We start from the raw sequence: 17,678 nt of genomic DNA, 5'->3' as shown, positions 1-17,678 counted from the left end.
CTAAACCAATGGATGAGCGATAGGAGCGGGTGTTAGGGTGACTGACACTGCTCCGGACAAATGGCTATGAAGAAAGTAAAGGTGCCGGGTTCTGGTGGGAGCCAGTGGAAGTGCGGCTGCAGTGGGGCGGAGCTGGCCGCGGAACAGCGAGAGGGGATTAGCAGGATCCCGAGTGAATGGCAGCAGACGTGGCCGGTGGCGACCGGCTGCCCAAATTCAGGCCTAATGCCTGGGTTAGCGCCCCAGGACCCTGGCTGGTAGTCCCGGCACGTGGCCTGCTTGATGCCTTGTAGATGGGGTGCTTCCAGGGGGTAAGCCTGGGTGAACGGCCGTCATATCCCGTACGCGCCGCAGAGCGCGTAACCCAGGGATCCCCTGTCCCCCCATCTTCTCTTCCCTCTAATCCCAGTAATCTAAAGCCTCTACTTCTCCAGGACTCATGCAACCAGCTCCTCTCTAGAACTCATGAGTCTTTAGTCCCTTTCCAAGCACCGAGGGATCCCAGCCCCTAATAACACACCCCACACTCCCATCACACAAGCCCCCAGAATCCCCGTACCCAAATTCCCACCCTAGCCTTTCAACTTTTCTACTGGACCCAGGCATCATCAAGGTCCCAATTCCCACTCAGGGCCGAAAGACCTAAGGTTCCCAGTTCCCCTCCTGGCCCTCGGCATCCCAGACACGTCAGCAGAAGCCATCTCTTTATTCCTGGTTGTTCACCATTTCGCATTGGAGCCAGGACGGGCTATAAGAAGCCAGACTGGAACCCAAAATTCTGGTCCCACGCTGCACCCTGGGTGGGGGTCGAGGGGAGGGCGGGAATCTTCTGCCTGCTTTTGCCGCCAAAAAACTGCCGCCAGGGCCTGAACCTGGAGGGCTCTGTGGGGCCATGAAGGGAAAGGGTCCTTCTGTCCCATTCCTGCCCAAGATGTGTCATCCAGCTCACAGGCTACACGCCCAGGGTTTTCTTCATGGCTTCATATACCACGTAGCTGATGCCACCTGCTGGCAACACCTTCAGTAACGTGGGGGTCATGCCTCGGTACAGCCCAGGCCAGCCCTGGTGGGCCAGGATCCCCCAAAAGACTCCTCGCATGGTGGGGTTCGAACCCTCCACTGTGTCTGCAGGGACAGAGGCAGTCTCAGAACTTGGCTAGAGATGACTTCACCTCCTGGGAGGCTGGAATGTAGAGGAGTGAGGGCTAAAGCAAAGGGTAGGGGCTCAGTGGTCAGTTGGTAAGGAGTTTGGAAGATTTGTAGAGGAAATTGGTCAGTTTTGGGGGGTGTGAGGGGATCGATCAGGTAGGAGTTTTGGAGATTAATTTTAGGGAACATTGCAGAAAACACTGGAGCTTATTTGGGAGGGAACAGATGTTCCCTCTGATCTACTAAGAGAAGAGATTTGGGGAGTATACCCACGGGTATTTGGGGGACATTTTCTTTCTTATTTATTTATTGTGAGACAGAGTCTTACTCTGTCCCACTGGGTAGAGTGCAGTGGCATCATAGCTCATAGCAACCTCAAACACTTGGGCTGAAGGACCCTCTGCTTCAGTCTCCCAAGTAGCTGGGACTTAAGGTGCCCACCATACCTGGCTAGTTTTTTCTTTCTTTTTTTTTTTTTATTGTTGGGGATTCATTGAGGGTACAATAAGCCAGGTTACACTGATTGCAATTGTTAGGTAAAGTCCCTCTTGCAATCATGTCTTGCCCCCATAAAGTGTGACACACACCAAGGCCCCACCCCCCCTCTGGCTACTTTTTTCAATGTTTAGTAGACACTTGCTCGTGCTCAGGCTAGTCTCAAACTCCTGAGCTCAAGGGATCCTCCTGCTGCAGCCTCCCAGAATGCTAGGATTACCGCTGTGAGCCACTGTGCTTGGCCACTGGGGACATTTTCAAGATCAGAGTGGTGGGCTAAGTCCCTGTTTGGAGGTTTGTGGATTGATTTAGGGGCTGAGAGTCCATTGAGGGGGACTCAGATTTGAGGCATTCCCAGGGTAGTGGGAGAAAGTGGATGTGAGTTTTGGGGAATCCAAGGGTCAAATTTGGTGAGTTTAGGGACCGTACTGGCTTTGGAGCCACTTGAGGGCTGGGTCTAATTTGTAGAAATTCAGAGATAATTTGGGGAGTATTTGTCTTTGGAATCTATATGGGGGCCCAGGTCACATTTTGGGAAGTTTGTGATTTTTTTACGATTAATTTGAGGGCTGATATAAATTTTGGGGTGAGTATGATAAATCTTAGTGGGCTCAGGGGTCAGTGAATATGGCCAGGATCTGACAATGGAGAGTCTGGTGTTCAGTATGGGGGAATAAAAAGATTCAGAGATCTAGAGTGAGGCAGTAGCCCCCAGGGGATGGCTAACCTTGAGCCTGCATCCTGGTGCGCACCAAAGTCAGTGGGTAACTGGCCATCTGGCCACAGGTTGTGGACAGTGTCACAGATGACAGACTGACCAGGCCACTGGGGTCCTTCATGTCCCTGCCTGACTTGAGCCAGAAGCACCGGAGCATCTGCAAGTGAAGGGGGCCAAGAAAAAACTCACTCAAAGCCTAGGCTCAAGCTATATACCCCCCCCCACACACACACACAATTGCTACCCCTCTTGGGACCCACACCTCATAGACAGCCAGGTCGGTGCAGGCATAGGGGATAATGCCAAGCATGTTGGGCAAGTAGCCACGGTAAAGTGCACGGGTGCCCTCCCGCTCCAAGATCTGCCTGGCACAGTCCAGCAACCCCTTGTACTGGCCTGTCCGACGCAGGGTCAGCCGTGTCTTCAGCACCTGGGGAGGATGAGGATTGAGGTGACTCATTTGATTTAGACCTGGGTTTCAAACACAGATCCATCACATTCCCTGGACTGCTGTCTTGAAATCTGAGTTCAGATGTACACAAATTTGATAGAGACCAAGAGGATGAGGGAAGTGACGGGACCAAGTGAGATATGTAAGCTGTGACTGAGCTCCCACCACATCCCTCTGTGGGAATTTAGGACCTGGGTGGCCAGATCTGCCAATTTTTTGAAAGTTGCCAGAATTCAAAAAAAAATTTTTTTTCTTTTGGCCGGGGCTGGTCTTGAACTCACCACCTCTGGCATATGGGGCCAGCGCCCTACTCCTTTGAGCCACAGGCGCTGCCCCAGAATTCAAAATTTTGATGAAATACTCCAATATTGGCAACTCTGGTTCCACAAAAGATAGAATACCTAGTGTGGCAAGCAAAATACTAAGATGACCCCTCTATAAACGTATTCTATTTTATGCTCTCACCACCTCAAGCATGGGCTTGACTGGTAAACACGATGGGATGTCACTCTCTTAGTGAGGATATATTATAAGGCAAAGGTGTTAGGATTTTTCAGATATAATTAAGGCCTCTAATCTGTTCTCTTTAAGGTAATCAAAAGAGAAATTGTGGCTGTGTGACGCCATGGCACTCTACTGAGGGCAATAAAGTGAGACTCTGTCGCTACAAAACAAAAACAAAGAGAGAGAGAGAGAATGAATTGTGGGCCTGACTTAATCAGTGAGTGCTTAAAATGAGAGTCCATAACCAGAAATAAGAGGTCTGAGAAACTGGAAGCATTTTCCTATTGGGTCTTTCGTTTTCTGTTTTTGAGACAGAGCTTCCTCTGCTTGGGCTAGAGTGTAATGGCATCATCATAGCTCATTGCAACATCATACTCCTGTGCTCAAGGGATCCTTCCAAAGTGCTGGGATTACAGGTCTGAGCCACTGTATCTGGCCTCTGTTGGGTGATGAAAAAGCAAATTGCTTTCTTGTGTGTGGAGCTGGTCATGTGGCAGGGAGCAAAGATGGTTACTAAGAGCTGAGGACCTCAGTCCTACAATCATAAGAAACTGAATCCTTTAAGGTGTGGTGTCTCATGCCTGTAATCCTAGCACTGTGGAAAGCTGAGGTGGGTGGATTGCTTGAGCTCAAGAGTTTGAGACCAGCCTGAGCAAGAGCAAGACCCTCATCTCTACTAAAAATAGAAAAACTAGCCAGGCATTGTGGCAGGCACCACCTGTAGTCCCAGCAACTCAGGAGGCTGAGGCAGGAGAATCGCCTAAGCCTAGGAGTTGGAGGTTGCTGTGAGCTGTCTAATGCCAGGGCACTCTACCTAGGGCGATAAAGTGAGACTCTGTCTCTACAAAAATAAATAAATAAATAAAATAGGGAGAAGCTTAATGAGACAAGTGCAAAAGTTATATGAAGAAAATCTTAAAATGCCATTATAGGACATTCAAAGAGACTTGGATGAGTGGAACATGTTGGGTACACAGATTCAAGATCATATAGACAGCAGTGATCTCTAAATTTGTTTATAAATTGAACACCATCCCACTGAGACACCAATACCAGTACTGTTTTTTTGAGATAGAGTCTCACTTTGTCATCCTTGGTAGAGTGCTTTGGCGTCACAGCTCACAGCAACCTCAAACTCTTAGGCTTAAGTGATTCTCCCAAGTAGCTGGGACTACAGGTGTCTGCCACAGCTCCTGGCTTTTTTCTTTCTTTTCTTTTCTTTTTTTTATTTATTTATTTATTTATTTATTTTTTTTTTAAACAACAATTATTTTTATTTTTTTTTTAATTTTTTTATTAAATCATAACTGTATACAATGATATGATTATGGGGCATCATACACTCACTTCATAAACCATTTGACACATTTTCATCACAGTGGTTAACATAGCCTTTCCGGCGTTATCTCAGTTACTGTGCCAAAACATTTACATTCTACATCTACCAAGTTTCGCAAATGCCAAGACATTACTCAGAAATAAAAACAAAACAGGAGGAATCACACTACCAGACCTCAGACTTTACTACAAATCGATAGTGATCAAAACAGCATGGTATTGGCACAAAAACAGAGAAGTAGATATCTGGAATAGAATAGAGAACCAAGAGATGAATCCAGCTACTTACCGCTATTTGATTTTTGACAAGCCAATTAAAAACATTCAGTGGGGAAAAGATTCCCTATTTAACAAATGGTGCTGGGTGAACTGGCTGGCAACCTGCAGAAGACTGAAATTGGACCCACACCTTTCACCATTAACTAAGATAGACTCTCATTGGATTAAAGATTTAAACTTAAGACATGAAACTATAAAAATACTAGAGGAGAATGCAGGGAAAAGCCTTGAAGAAATTGGTCTGGGTGAGTATTTCATGAGGAGAACCCCCTGGGCAATTGAAGCAGCTTCAAAAATACACTACTGGGACTTGATCAAACTAAAAAGCTTCTGCATAGCTAAGAACACAGTAAGCAGAGCAAGCAGACAGCCCTCAGAATGGGAGAAGATATTTGCAGGGTATAACTCTGACAAAGGTTTAATAACCAGAATCCACAGAGAACTCAAACGCATCAGCAAGAAAAAAACAAGGGATCCCATCGCAGGCTGGGCAAGGGATTTGAAGAGAAACTTCTCTGAAGAAGACAGGCGCATGGCCTTCAGACATATGAAAAAATGCTCATCATCTTTAATCATCAGAGAAATGCAAATCAAAACTACTTTGAGATATCATCTAACTCCAATGAGACTAGCCTATATCACAAAATCTTTTTTTTTTTTTTAGAGACAAGGTCTAGCTCTGGCTCAGGCCGGTCTCACACTCCTGCGCTCAGGTGATCCAGCCACCTGGCTTTTTTCTTTCTTTTCTTTTTATTTTTAGAGACGAGGTCTAGCTCTGGCTCAGGCTGGTCTCAAACTCCTGCACTCAGGTGATCCACCCGCCTTGGCCTCCCAGAGTGCTAGGATTACAGGCCTTGAGCCATCAGGCTCGGCCCAGTACTTTTTTTTTTTTTTTTAGACAAAGTCTTACTCTGTTGCCCAGGCTAGAGTCCCATGGTGTCATCATAGCTCGTAGCAACCTCAAACTCCTGGGTTCAAGGGATCCTCCTGCCTCAGCTTCCTGAGTAGCTGGGACTACAGGTGCCCACCACAAGGCCTAGCTAATTTTTCTTTCTTTCTTTTTTTTTTTTTTTTTTTGGAGAGAGAGTCTCACTTTATGGCCCTCGGTAGAGTACCATGGCCTCACACAGCTCAAAGCAACCTCCAATTCCTGGGCTTAAGCGATTCTCTTGCCTCAGCCTCCTGAGTAGCTGGGACTACAGGCGCATGCCACAACGCACGGCTATTTTCTTTCTTTCTTTTTTTGCAGTTTTTGGCTGGGGCCAGGCTTGAACCCACCACCAGTATATGGAGCTGGTGCCTTACTCCTTAAGCCATAGGCGCTGCCCACTAGTTTTTCTATTTTCAGTAGAGAGAGGTCTCACATTTGTTCAGGCTGGTCTCAAACTCCTGAGCTGCAGGCATCCTTCTGCCTCAGCCTCCCACAGTGTCAGGATTACAGGTGTGAACCACTGCCCTTGGCCATGATTATGTTTTCTTAACTAGGCAAGTTAATTCTAAAGTTTATATGGGCTGGGTGTGGTGGCTAATGCTTGTAATCTCAGTACTTTGGAAGGATCACTTGAGGCTAGGAGTTCAAAGTTACAGTGAGCTATGATTAGGTCACTGCGTTCCAGCCTAGGTGATAGAGCAAGACTTTATTTCTTTTTCCTTTTTTTTAAAGAGACAGTCTTACTTTGTTGCCCTCGATAGAGTGCTGTGGTGTCACAGCTCACAGCAACCTCCAGCTCTTGGATTTAGGCGATTCTCATCTCAGCCTCCTGAGTAGCTGGGACTATAAGCGCCTGCCACAACGCCTGGCTATTTTTTTGTTTGTTTTTGTTGCAGTTTGGCCGGGGCTGGGTTTGAACCTGCCACCCTCAGTATATGGGGCTGGCACCCTACTCACTGAGCCACAGGCGCCGCTCAAGACTTTATTTCTTAAAGAAAAGAAAGAAGTTTATATGGAAGGTGGGTGCAGTGGCACAATACTTGGGATGCTGAGGCAGGAGGTTCACTTGAACCCAGAAGTGCCGAGGAGTACGCATCCAGTTTGGGCAAAATAGTAAGACCCCTGTTTTTTTTTTTCTTGTTGTTGTTGTTGTTTTTGACACAGAGTCCTACTATGTCACCCATGGTAAAGTGTCTTGGCGTTACAGCTCACAGCAACCTCAAATTCCTGGGCTTAAGCAATTCTCTTGCCTCAGCCTCCCGAGTAGCTGGGACTACAAGCACCTGCCACAACACCCGGCTATTTTTAGAGACAGAGGTCTTGCTCTAGCTTAGGCTGGTCTAGAACCTGTGAGCTCAGGCAATCCACCTGCCTTGGCATCCCAAGTGCTGGGATTACAAGTGGAGCCACCGCATCTGGCCAGACCCCTGCTTCTAAAACAAGAAGAAAGAAAGAGAAGAAATGAATAAAAGAAAGAAAAAATAAAGTTTACTTGGAAACATCAATACAGGAGAATAGTTGGAAAGCTGATTTAAAAAGAGCAGGAAGAGAGACAATAAAACATACCATCAAGCCTCAAAAGTTAACGATAGGCCGGGCGTGGTGGCTCATGCCTGTGACCCCACACTTTGGAAGGCCAATCAGGAGGATCACTTGAGGCCCGGGGCTTCAGACCAGTTTGGGCAATGTAGCAAGTCCCTGCTTAGCCACCACAGTGGCTCACACCTGTGAGCCCCAAACTCTGGGAGGCTGAGGCTGGAGGATCCCTTGAGCTCAGGAGTTTAAGACCAGCCTGAGCAAAAGCAAGACCCCATCTGTATTAAAAATAGGAAAACTAGGGGCCAGTTGTGGTGGCTCACGCCTATAATCCTAGTACTCGGGGAAGCTGAGGAGGGTGCATTGCCTGAGCTCACAGGTTCAAGACCAGCCTGAGCAAGTGCGAGACCTTGTCTCTAAAAATAGCCAGGGGTTGTGGCAGGTGCCTGTACTTCCAGCTACTTGGGAGGCCGAAGGCAAGAGAATCACTTTAGCCCAAGAGTTTGAGGTTGCTGTGAGCTATGACACCACAGCAATCTACCGAGGAGGAAAACTAGCTGGGCAATGAGGTGGGCGTCCATAGTTCCAGTTTCTTGGGAGGCTGAGGCAGGAGGATTGCTTAAGCACTTGAGGTTGCTGTGAGCTGATGATGCCATGGCACTTTAGCCTGGGCAACAGAGACCCTGTCTTTCTCAAAAAAAGTTAAATCAGACAACTGACTTGGCAAAGAGGGAAACAGGAAAAAAAAAAAAAAGAGTTAAAAAAAGAGTTTATTGACAGCAAAAAGATCATTGATGCCAGAGATTAAGGGGAGAAAGCGGGAGGGGTGAATAGGTATAGAACCAGAGCTTTTCAGGGCAGTGAAACATGTGGACATGTTCTTATGATTTGTCAGAAACCCATTGAATCCATTGTACTGTGTAAGAGAAAAAGTGTACCTTAATGTAAACTATGTAAACTATGGATTGCCCTTAATAATAATGTATCAACATTGCTTCATCAGTTGTAACAAATATGCCACCCTAATGCAAAATGTTTTGTTTTTTTTTTTAACTCTGGTACCCTGGATAAAGTGCTCTGGCATCACAGCTCACGGCAACCTCAAACTCTTAGGCTAAAGTGATTCTCTTGCTTCAGCTTCCCGAGTAGCTGGGACTACAGGTGCCTGGCTAGTTTTCCTATTTTTAGTAGAGATGGGGTCACCCTCTTGTTCAGGCTAGTCTTGAACTCCTGAGTTCAAGCAATCCACCTACCTTGGCAGGTACTAGGATTACAAGCGCCAGTCACCAATACCAGTCCACCTAATGCAAAATGTTAACAATAGAGGAAATTTTGGGGTAGGGTGGGGAGCAAGGAGAGGTACATGCAAACTTTCTACTCAAAAGTTTAATGCATAGGCTGGTTGAATGCATAGGCTGGTTGTGGTGGCTCACCCCTGTAATCCTAGCACTCTGGGAGGCCAAGGATTTTGAGCTCAGGAGTTCGAGTCCAGCCTGAGCAAGAGCAAGACCCAGTCTCTACCAAAAATTAGCCCAGGGTTCTGGTGGGTGCCTGTAGTACCAGCAACTTAGGAGGCTGAGGCAAGAGGATTGCTTGAGCCTGAGAATTTGAGGTTGCTGTGAGCTGTGATGCAACAGTACTATACCCAGGGCGACAAGAGTGAGATTCTCCCTCAAAAAAAAAAAAAAAAAAAAATGGCTTGGTGCCTGTAGCTCAAGCGGCTAGGGCGCCAGTCACATACACCGGAGCTGGCAGGTTCAAATCCAGCCTGGGCCCACCATACGACAATGATAACTATAACCAAAAAATAGCCAGGTGTCATGGCGGGTGCCTGTAGTTCCAACTATCTGGGAGGCTAAGGCAAGAGGATCACTTAAGCCCAATAGTTTGAGGTTGCTGTGAGCTGTGATGCCACAGCACTCTACCCAGGGCAACATAGTGAGACTCTGTCTCAAAAAAAAAAAAAAGTGTTATTCATAGCTCATATTAGGAAGGAGGAGGAGCCAGACACCATGGCTCAAGTCTGTAATCCCTTCGGGACCCTGAAGTGAGAGGAATTTTTAAGGCTGGGTGTTTGAAACCAGGCTGAGCAATATAGCAAGAATTTGTCTTCACAAAAAAACCCCAAAAAACAAAAAACCCAAACAACAAAAAAACAACTCTTTTTCTGTGTCTCTCACTCTATACACAACGCACACCATGTATATTTATCTGGGGGCAGTGATAGTGCACAGCAGAGCAAGCTCCTGTCTCTTAAAGAAAACTAAAAGATAAAGGATTAGGAGGAGGAGGAGATAGTAAGAAGGGGAAAGAATGACCGCCACAGATTTTCATGGTGTTTGCTTTCTTCAGGGCAGATCTTCTCTTACCTCCATGGGGTTGATGAGGGTCTGGGAGGTGGCTGCTGCCAGGGAGCCAGCAAGGAGACGTTCCTGAAATGGTGGGGACCCTTGTACTCCACAGAAGTAATTCTTACACTGGGACAGGAGAGAGAGGTGTGAGGAGAAGATAGCCGCCTTCTGATTGGAACTGGTGCAGTGGGAGGGGTCTGGAGGGCCAACGTGTGTCTTAGATGAGGACTTTCAGGGGTACAGGAGGGGATGGGGCTGACAATCTATCTGTTCCACACCTGTTCAAATACGGAGAACTTGATGGCATACTCAGGGGCAATCTTGAGCACATTGATGCCGTTGCCTCGCCACAGGGAGCGGAAGCCACCCTCCTGGACCATGCTCCGGAGCCCCCCCAGCAGGTTCATGAAGTTAGTCTTAGATGAGTAAACCTGGCGGAAAGGGAGGACCCTGGAGAAGCCCCATGAAGAGCCCTCCACCAGATTCCATCCCTACCCCAGCAAAGGCAGCAGCCCCACACCAGCCTCTCTGACCACTCAGCCCTGGCCCTGTGTCCTTCCTGTGCTCACTCCTGCTCCAGGGCCTCCCATGCCTGTTGTACAAGTGTCTAAAACCAACCCAGACCCAAAGCCAGCATCTACCCACTTCCTGCCTCATCCCACCTCTCCATCTTCTCTCAAGTCCTATTCTGCCTTCAAACCCCTCCAAAGACACCTCCCTACTTCCCAATTCCCTGATCTCCACCCCCAGTCCTAACCCAGTGTTGAGCCCTGTCCCTAGTAAATCCCCTCAGCTCCCTTCCCAGCTCAAGTTCATGCCCTATGGTGGCCCACAACCCCAATCTCAACCAGAGCATAAAAGTCTGGACTCAACCTCCATCCTCATCCTGAACCCCATCAGCATTATCTCCACCCACCCCACCCTCTGCTATCACCAAGGGCTCCAGTGCTGCATTGCACCCACGACCACGCACACCTGCATGTACACCTTGGCTCTGTCTAGAGGCGCCGTGCCTGTGCGAGACACAGCCCCTGCCATGGCTCCTGAGAGCAGAAATTTCCATAAGGCCCCCTCGTTGTCCATTTCCAAGACCTCCACAGGAACCATCAACTGCTCTCCTGTGTCCAGGACCTGCAGGGCAGACCCAGCCCTCATCCACACTCAGCCAGGCGAGGCCTCCTTGTGCCTCTGGGACAAGGAGCCTGCTGAAAGATCCTCCCTGTCCCTTCCTTCCCTGACCCTATGTTTTAAGGTGTAATTCTAGAGCTGCTCACCTGCTGTGATGGGAGATGCTCATGGTTGTTTTCTCGCACATGCCCAAACACATACCCATACACATGAGTACAGCCTGGGTTCCGGGAGGAGGACAGGGGTGCAGGTAGGGGTGGAGGTGGGGCATTGGTGAGAAAGGTCTTGACCCTCTTAAACAGAGTCTGGAACCTTGAATAAGGCTTCTGAGTCTCCTCGGGAGGAGCTCCCATGTTGGCTAGAAGTGTGGACACCTGGGTTCAAATCCCTGAGGAGTCGTCTGCCTATCCAGCAGGAGTGTCTAGTGGGTGGAGTGCCTAGGGGACAGTGAGGTCATAGAAGCCCTGTGACCTTGCTGAGCATGGCAGGCAGAGTGATGATCTCTCTCCCCCCACACAAATGTCCTCATTCTGATCCCCCAAACTGGCGAATATGTTCTTGTGGTGGACTGAATTGTATTTCACCAAATTTTTTATGTTGAAGCCCTGTCCCTCAATAGGATTTGGAGGTGGGGCATTCAGGAGGCAATTAGGGTTGCTGAGGTTGCAAGGATGAGGGCTCCATGATAGGATTAGTGCCCTTAGAAGGGAGATCAGAGCTCTTTCTCTCTCTCTCTTTTTTTTTTAAGAGACAGAGTCTTACTTTATCACCCTTGGTAGAATGCTATGCAACTGCCGTGCAGCTCACAGCAACCTCCAACTCCTGGGCTTAGGCAATTCTCTTGCCTCAGTCTCCCGAGTAGCTGGGACTACAGGTGCCCACCGTGGCAGTTTGGCCAGGGCTGGGCTTGAACCCACCATCCTCAGTATATGGGGCCAGTGCCCTACCCACGGAGCCACAGGTCCCGCCCACACTCTTGTGTGTGTGTGTGTGTGTGTGTGTTTTAAAGATAGGGTCTCACTCTGTCATGCATGCTGGTGTACAGTGATATGGCCATAGCTCACTGCAGTGTCAAACTCTTGGACTCAAACAACCTTCCCTCCTCAGCCTCCCAAGTAGCTGAGACTACAGGTGCTCACCTTCATGCACAGCAGATTTTTCTTATTTTTTCTATGGTTGGGGTCTTGCTATGTTGCCCTGGCTCATCTGGAACTTCTGGTCTCAAGTGATTCTTCCATCTTGGCCTCTCAAAGTACTGGGATTGCAGACCTGAGCCACTGCACCTGGTCTTTCTTCCCTCACCTCTATTTTTCTCTCTTTCTTCCTCACCCAGGAAGGGACTACAGAACAGATGGCCAAGGAATGCAGGTGGCTTCTAGATGCTGGAAAGGCAGGAAATGGATTTTCCCCTTAGAACCTCCAGAAAGAGCCAGTCTTGCTGACACATTGATTTTAGCCAAGCAAGATCCGAGGTTGACAGGTGATCTCCAGAGTATACCTGTGTGTTGTTTGGAGGTTCTACATCCATTTGCAGTCATTTGTTACAGAAGCCATGGGACATTCATACGCTGGTGTCATTGTCATAGCAATGAAGCAAGAGAGAATGAGATGGCTTTGAAGCTTCAGGGGAGAGAAACACAGCTGGTCCCCAAAGTGAGACTGGCATGGGTTGGAAGTCAGATGTATCTGATTTGAATCTCATCTTTTTTTTTTTTTTTTGAGACAGAATTTCTGTCGCCCATGGTAGAGTGCCGTGGTGTTACAGCTCACAGCAACCTCCAGCTCTGGGGCTTAGGCGATTCTCTTGCCTCAGCCTCCCGAGTAGCTGGAACTACAGGTGCCTGCCACAATGCCCAGTTATTTTTTGTTGCAGTTTGGCCAGGGCAGGGTTCAAACCCACCACCCTCAGTATGTATGGGGCTGGTGCCCTACTTACTGAGCCACACATGCCGCCCCGAATCTCATATTTTTATTTATTTGTTTATTTATTTACTTTTGAGACAGAGTCTCACTATGTCACCCTTGGTAGAGTACCATAGCGTCACAGCTCACGGCAATCTCAAACTAGTTGGGCTTAAGCGATTCTCTTGCCTCAGCCTCCCAAGTAACTGGGACTACAGGTGCCTGCCACATTGCCTGGCTATTTTTTGGTTGCAGTTGTCACTGTTGTTTAGCAGGCCCAGGCTGGGCTTGAATTCACCAGCCTTGGTATATGTGGCTAGCGCCTTCCTCACTAAGCTACAGGTGCCGAGCTTTGAATCCCATCTTGAATACTTCTTGCTCTGTGACCTTGGGGTTCCCACTTTCCTTCTTGGAGCTTCAGTTTTCTTATCTGGAAATTAACAATAAACTCCATAGTATTGTCAACAGAATTCAATGACAGCCTTAGTTGAGGGGATGTCCATCATTCAAGTTGTTCAGGTCAAAGTATTCAACTTCATCCTTAACTCTTTTTTTTTTTGAGACAGAGCTTCACTCTGTCACCTGCGTGGAGTGCTATGGCATCATCCTAGCTCATAGCAACCTCAAACTCCTGGGCTCAAGTGATTCTCTTGCCTCAGCCTCTCAAGTAGCTGAGACTACAGGCGTCCACCACAATGCCTGGCTAGTTTTTCTATTTTTAGTAAAGATGGGGTCTTGCTGTTGCTCAGGCTGGTTTCTAACTCCTGAGCTCAGGCAATCCACCCTCCTTAGCCTCCCAAAGTGTTAGGATAAGTCACCATGTCTGGCTTTTAACTTCTCTTTTTCTTTCTTGCCCACATTTAATCATCAAATCCTGTTGGCTTAACCTTCAAAATATATCCAGACTCTGGCTGCTTCTTCCCATGTCCATGTGAGGCCCCCCAGCCTCATCTGCACTATCTTTGTTCCCCTGGTCCTCACAGCCCTGGTCCCTGGCTCTTGTCCTCCCCTATCAAAGGGCCGTTCTTCCCATATTGAAGGCACCTGTGATCACCTGAGTCAGGATCCATTCCTTCTCTCTCCACAGCCCTTCCTGGCTCCCATCTTCCTTGGGAGTCAAAGCCCAAGTCCTCCCTGGGACCCACAAGACCCTGCATGACCTGCCCTGTCCCTACCCCACCCTCCCTCTTTCCCCGTTCTCACTCTGCTCCAGCCACATGGGCCTCCTTGCTATGCCAGGCTTGGTCTTGCCCCAGGCCCTTTGCATGGGCTGTGCCTGCTGCCCAGAATATTCTTCTCCTAGACATTCTACAGCTCCCTTCCTTACCATATTTAAATCTTTTTTTTTTTTCCTCTGAGATAGAGTCTCAAGCTGTCATCGTGGGTAGAGTGCCATGGCATCACTGCTCACAGCAACCTCAAACTCTTGGACTCAAGTGATCCTCTTGCCTCAGCCTCCCAAGTAGCTGGGGCTACAGGCACCCACCACACGCTTGGCCATTTTTTGGTTATAGTTGTCATTGTTGTTTGCGGGCCCAGGCTAGATTCGAACCCGCCAGCTCGAGTGTATGTGGCTGGTGCCTTAGCCGCTTGAGTTAATCTTTATATTCCATTGTCATTTTCATGAGGCCTTCCTAGACTACCCTACTTAAATCTAAACTCTGCCCTGCCATATTCGGTACCCTCTCTCCCTTTTTCTTTCCATGTTTGCTTTCTACACTGCTATATAGTTGGTCATGTTATTTATTGTTGCTTTCTCCCTACTAGAATGTAAAGTTTATGAAGGCAGAGATTTTTGTGTGTTTCATTCACTTCTGTATCCCATGTCCAGAACTGGGTCTAGAACATAGCTAAGTGTTCAATAAGTAAATGATGAATAAACAAATGAGAGAATATGTTAAAAGGCTTGTCACAGGCGAGGGTACATATTACTTGCTCACTAAGTATAAGTTCTTTGTGCCTTAAGGATATCATTTGAAATATCCCTGATATTGTAAGTAGGGAAACTTAGGCTCAGAAAGAGAAAAGCAAGCCCAGTGTGGTGGCTCACGTCTGTAATCCTAGCACTTTTAGGAGGCTGAGGTGGAAGGATGTTTGAGCTCAGAAGTTTGAGACCAACCTGAGCAAGAGTGAGATGTGAGACCCCATCTCTACTCAAAATAGAAAGATTAGCTGGGCATTGTGGTGGGTGTCTATAGTTCCAGCTCCTTGGGAAGCTGAGGCAAGAGGATCACTTGAGCCCAGGAGGTAGAAAATGCTGTGACCTAGGCTGAAGCCTTGGCCACTGTAGCCTGCATGATAGATTGAGACTAGACTCTGTTTCAAAAAACACCCCCCCCAAACCAAAAGAAAATGAGAAAGAGAAAAAGAGAAAAGCAGTCTGTCAGAGGTTATACTACAAGGATATAATTTAGAGAAAGTAAAAATACAAAATAGTTATCAAGGTTTGATCCCTTTTATGAGTGCATGAAAAATAAAATCTTTGTATGTGTGTACGTATTAGCTAGCTATTGCTGTGTAACAAATTACACCTTCCCCAAGAAAAACAAAACCTTAACAGCTTAAAACAAAAATATTGGCTGGGTGCCATGCCTCACCTATAATCCTAGCATTCTGGGAGGCAGAGGCGGGTGGATTGCTTGAACTTAGGAGTTTGAGACCAAGATTGAGATCCCATCTCTAATAGAAATAGAAAAAACTAGCCAGGTGTGTGGTGGGCACCTATAGTCCTAGCTACTACAGAGGTTGATACAGGAGAATTGCTTGAACCCAGGAGTTTGAGGTTGCTATGAGGTATGACACTACGGCACTCTACCTAGGGCAACAGAGTAAGATTGTCTCAGAACAGAAAAACAGTCATCATCTCTCCTGGGTTCTGTAGGTTAGGACTTCAGGGGCATCTTAGCTGGGTGTTCTTGTGATCCTGTGTTTGAAGTATAAGGGTCTGTGATTCCAGGATTCAGGTACTGAGATCCCATTGTTTGGGTGGAAGGATCTGAAATGGTTGTGCTCCCCAGGGTCTCTTGTAGGGCTGGCCAGGACAGCTTGATCCATAAGGTCACTTAGGACTGAGGACATGACAGCTGGCAAAGAGGGTGGGAAAGAGAGGGAGAGAGAGAGAAAGAGAGATGTCTTAACATATTAGCTGCAGGGCGGCACCTGTGGCTCAGTCGGTAAGGCTCCGGCCCCATATGCCAAGGGTGGCGGGTTCAAACCCGGCCCTGGCCGAACTGCAACAAAAAAATAGCCGGGTACTGTGGTGGACGCCTGTAGTCCCAGCTATTGGGAGGCTGAGGCAAGAGAATTGCTTAAGCCCAGGAGTTGGAGATTACTGTGAGCTGTGTGATGCCATGGCACTCTACCGAGGGCCATAAAGTGAAACTCTGTCTCTACAAAAAAAAAAAAAACATATTAGCTGCAATGCCTTTATAGCCTAATCTTGGATGTAACATACTGTCACTTCTGTATTCTCTTAGTCAAAGAGATCCACCCTGGTACAATGAGAGAGAGGACTTCACAAGAATGTGAATACTAAGAGGCAGGAATCATTGGGGAATACCTTGGAGAGTGACTACTACAGTCCACATAGGGCAAAGTTTGGAAGATTATAAATTAATAGCTTCACAGTGGTTATCTAGGGGCTTTGAGACTTACACATATATTTATATCATATCTAACTATTTCTCTAATAAATATTCTGAATTTTCTATTTTTTCTACAATGAATTTGAATCACTTCTTGTGGGGTGAAATTTATCTCCCATAAATGTGTGTTCTAGTTCTAACTCTTAGGACTTGTGAATGTGGCCTTATTTGGAAATAGGTACTTTGCAGATACAATCAGGTTAAAATGGAAATTTGGACCCAGAGGCACAGGCACATACAAAGGGGATGCCATGTGAAGACAGCAGAAAATGGAGTGATGGGTCTATAAACCAAGTAACACCTAGCATTGCCAGCAACCCCCAGAAGCCAGAAAGGTGAGGAAACTAAACTCGTCAGTGTGGCCCTGCTGACAATTCGATATCAGACATCTAGCCTCCAGAACCATAAGAGGATACATTTTTGTTGCTTTTATTCACAGCAGCCAAAAGGTGAAAGCAATGCATGTGTCCACTGACCAATGAACAGATAGACAAAGTGAGGTCCATTCATACTGTGGATAGGACTCAGCCACAAAAGTAGCCATGCTTTCTACTGACATGGATGAACGTTGAAGACATTTTGCTAAGTGAAATAAACTAGACACAAAATGACAAATACTGTATGGATTCCATTTATATGAGGTACTCAGAGTCACAGATACAGAAAGTAGAATGGAGGTTGCCAGGGGCTGGAGGAAGGGAAGGGAGAAAGGGAAGTTACTGCATGATGATGTGAATGTTCTTGACAGCACAGAACTGTGCACTTAAAAATGGTTACAATGGGCTTGGCACCTATAGCTCAGCAGTGAGGGCGCCAGACACATACACTGGGGCTGGTGGGTTTGAACTTGGCTCGAGCCTGCCAGACAATTATGACAACTACAACAGCAACAACAACTAAAAAATAGCTGGGCATTGTGGAGGATGCCTGTAGTCCCAGCTACTTGGGAGGCTGAGGCAAGAGAATCACTTAGCCCAAGAGTTTGAGGTTGCTGTGAGCTGTGATGTCACAGCACTCTATCAAGGGTGCCACAGAGAGACTGAGGTACAGCACCTGTACCTCAAGTGGCTAAAGTGCCAGCCACATACACCAGAGTTGGGCCTGCTAAACAACAATGACAACTACAACCAAAAAATAGCCGGGCATTGTGGCAGGAGTCAGTAATCTCAGCTACTTGGGAGGCTGAGGCAAGAGAATTGCTTAAGCCCAAGAGTTTGAGGTTGCTGTGAGCAGTGATGCCACAGCACTCTAC

General features: G+C 47.4%; 1 protein-coding gene across 1 annotated transcript; it reads right to left on the bottom strand.

The window, feature by feature from the left end:
• Positions 1 to 800: 800 nt before the first annotated feature.
• On the bottom strand, positions 801 to 11,313 carry SLC25A41 (solute carrier family 25 member 41). Its single transcript, XM_053585143.1, has 7 exons — positions 11,027 to 11,313; positions 10,728 to 10,883; positions 10,031 to 10,183; positions 9,771 to 9,878; positions 2,625 to 2,792; positions 2,372 to 2,519; positions 801 to 1,125 (listed from the first exon to the last, which is right to left on the bottom strand). Exons 1-7 carry the CDS (start codon positions 11,231 to 11,233, stop codon positions 953 to 955), a joined length of 1,113 nt encoding a protein of 370 aa, XP_053441118.1. The 5' UTR covers positions 11,234 to 11,313; the 3' UTR covers positions 801 to 952.
• Positions 11,314 to 17,678: the final 6,365 nt, after the last annotated feature.

This window comes from Nycticebus coucang, chromosome 3, assembly GCF_027406575.1.
Source record: "Nycticebus coucang isolate mNycCou1 chromosome 3, mNycCou1.pri, whole genome shotgun sequence".
Classification (NCBI taxonomy): Eukaryota; Metazoa; Chordata; class Mammalia; order Primates; family Lorisidae; genus Nycticebus; species Nycticebus coucang.
This window is presented reverse-complemented; position numbering and strand designations above follow the sequence as displayed.

Excerpts from the sequence above, each read along its gene's own strand:
- SLC25A41 (XM_053585143.1), bottom strand. The coding sequence starts at position 11,233 with ATGGGAGCTCCTCCCGAGGAGACTCAGAAGCCTTATTCAAGGTTCCAG. Across the intron at positions 9,879-10,030 it reads AGTTCTCCGTATTTGAACAG|TGTAAGAATTACTTCTGTGG; the intron begins GTGTGGAACAGA and ends CTCCTGTCCCAG. Across the intron at positions 2,520-2,624 it reads CCGACCTGGCTGTCTATGAG|ATGCTCCGGTGCTTCTGGCT; the intron begins GTGTGGGTCCCA and ends CTTCACTTGCAG.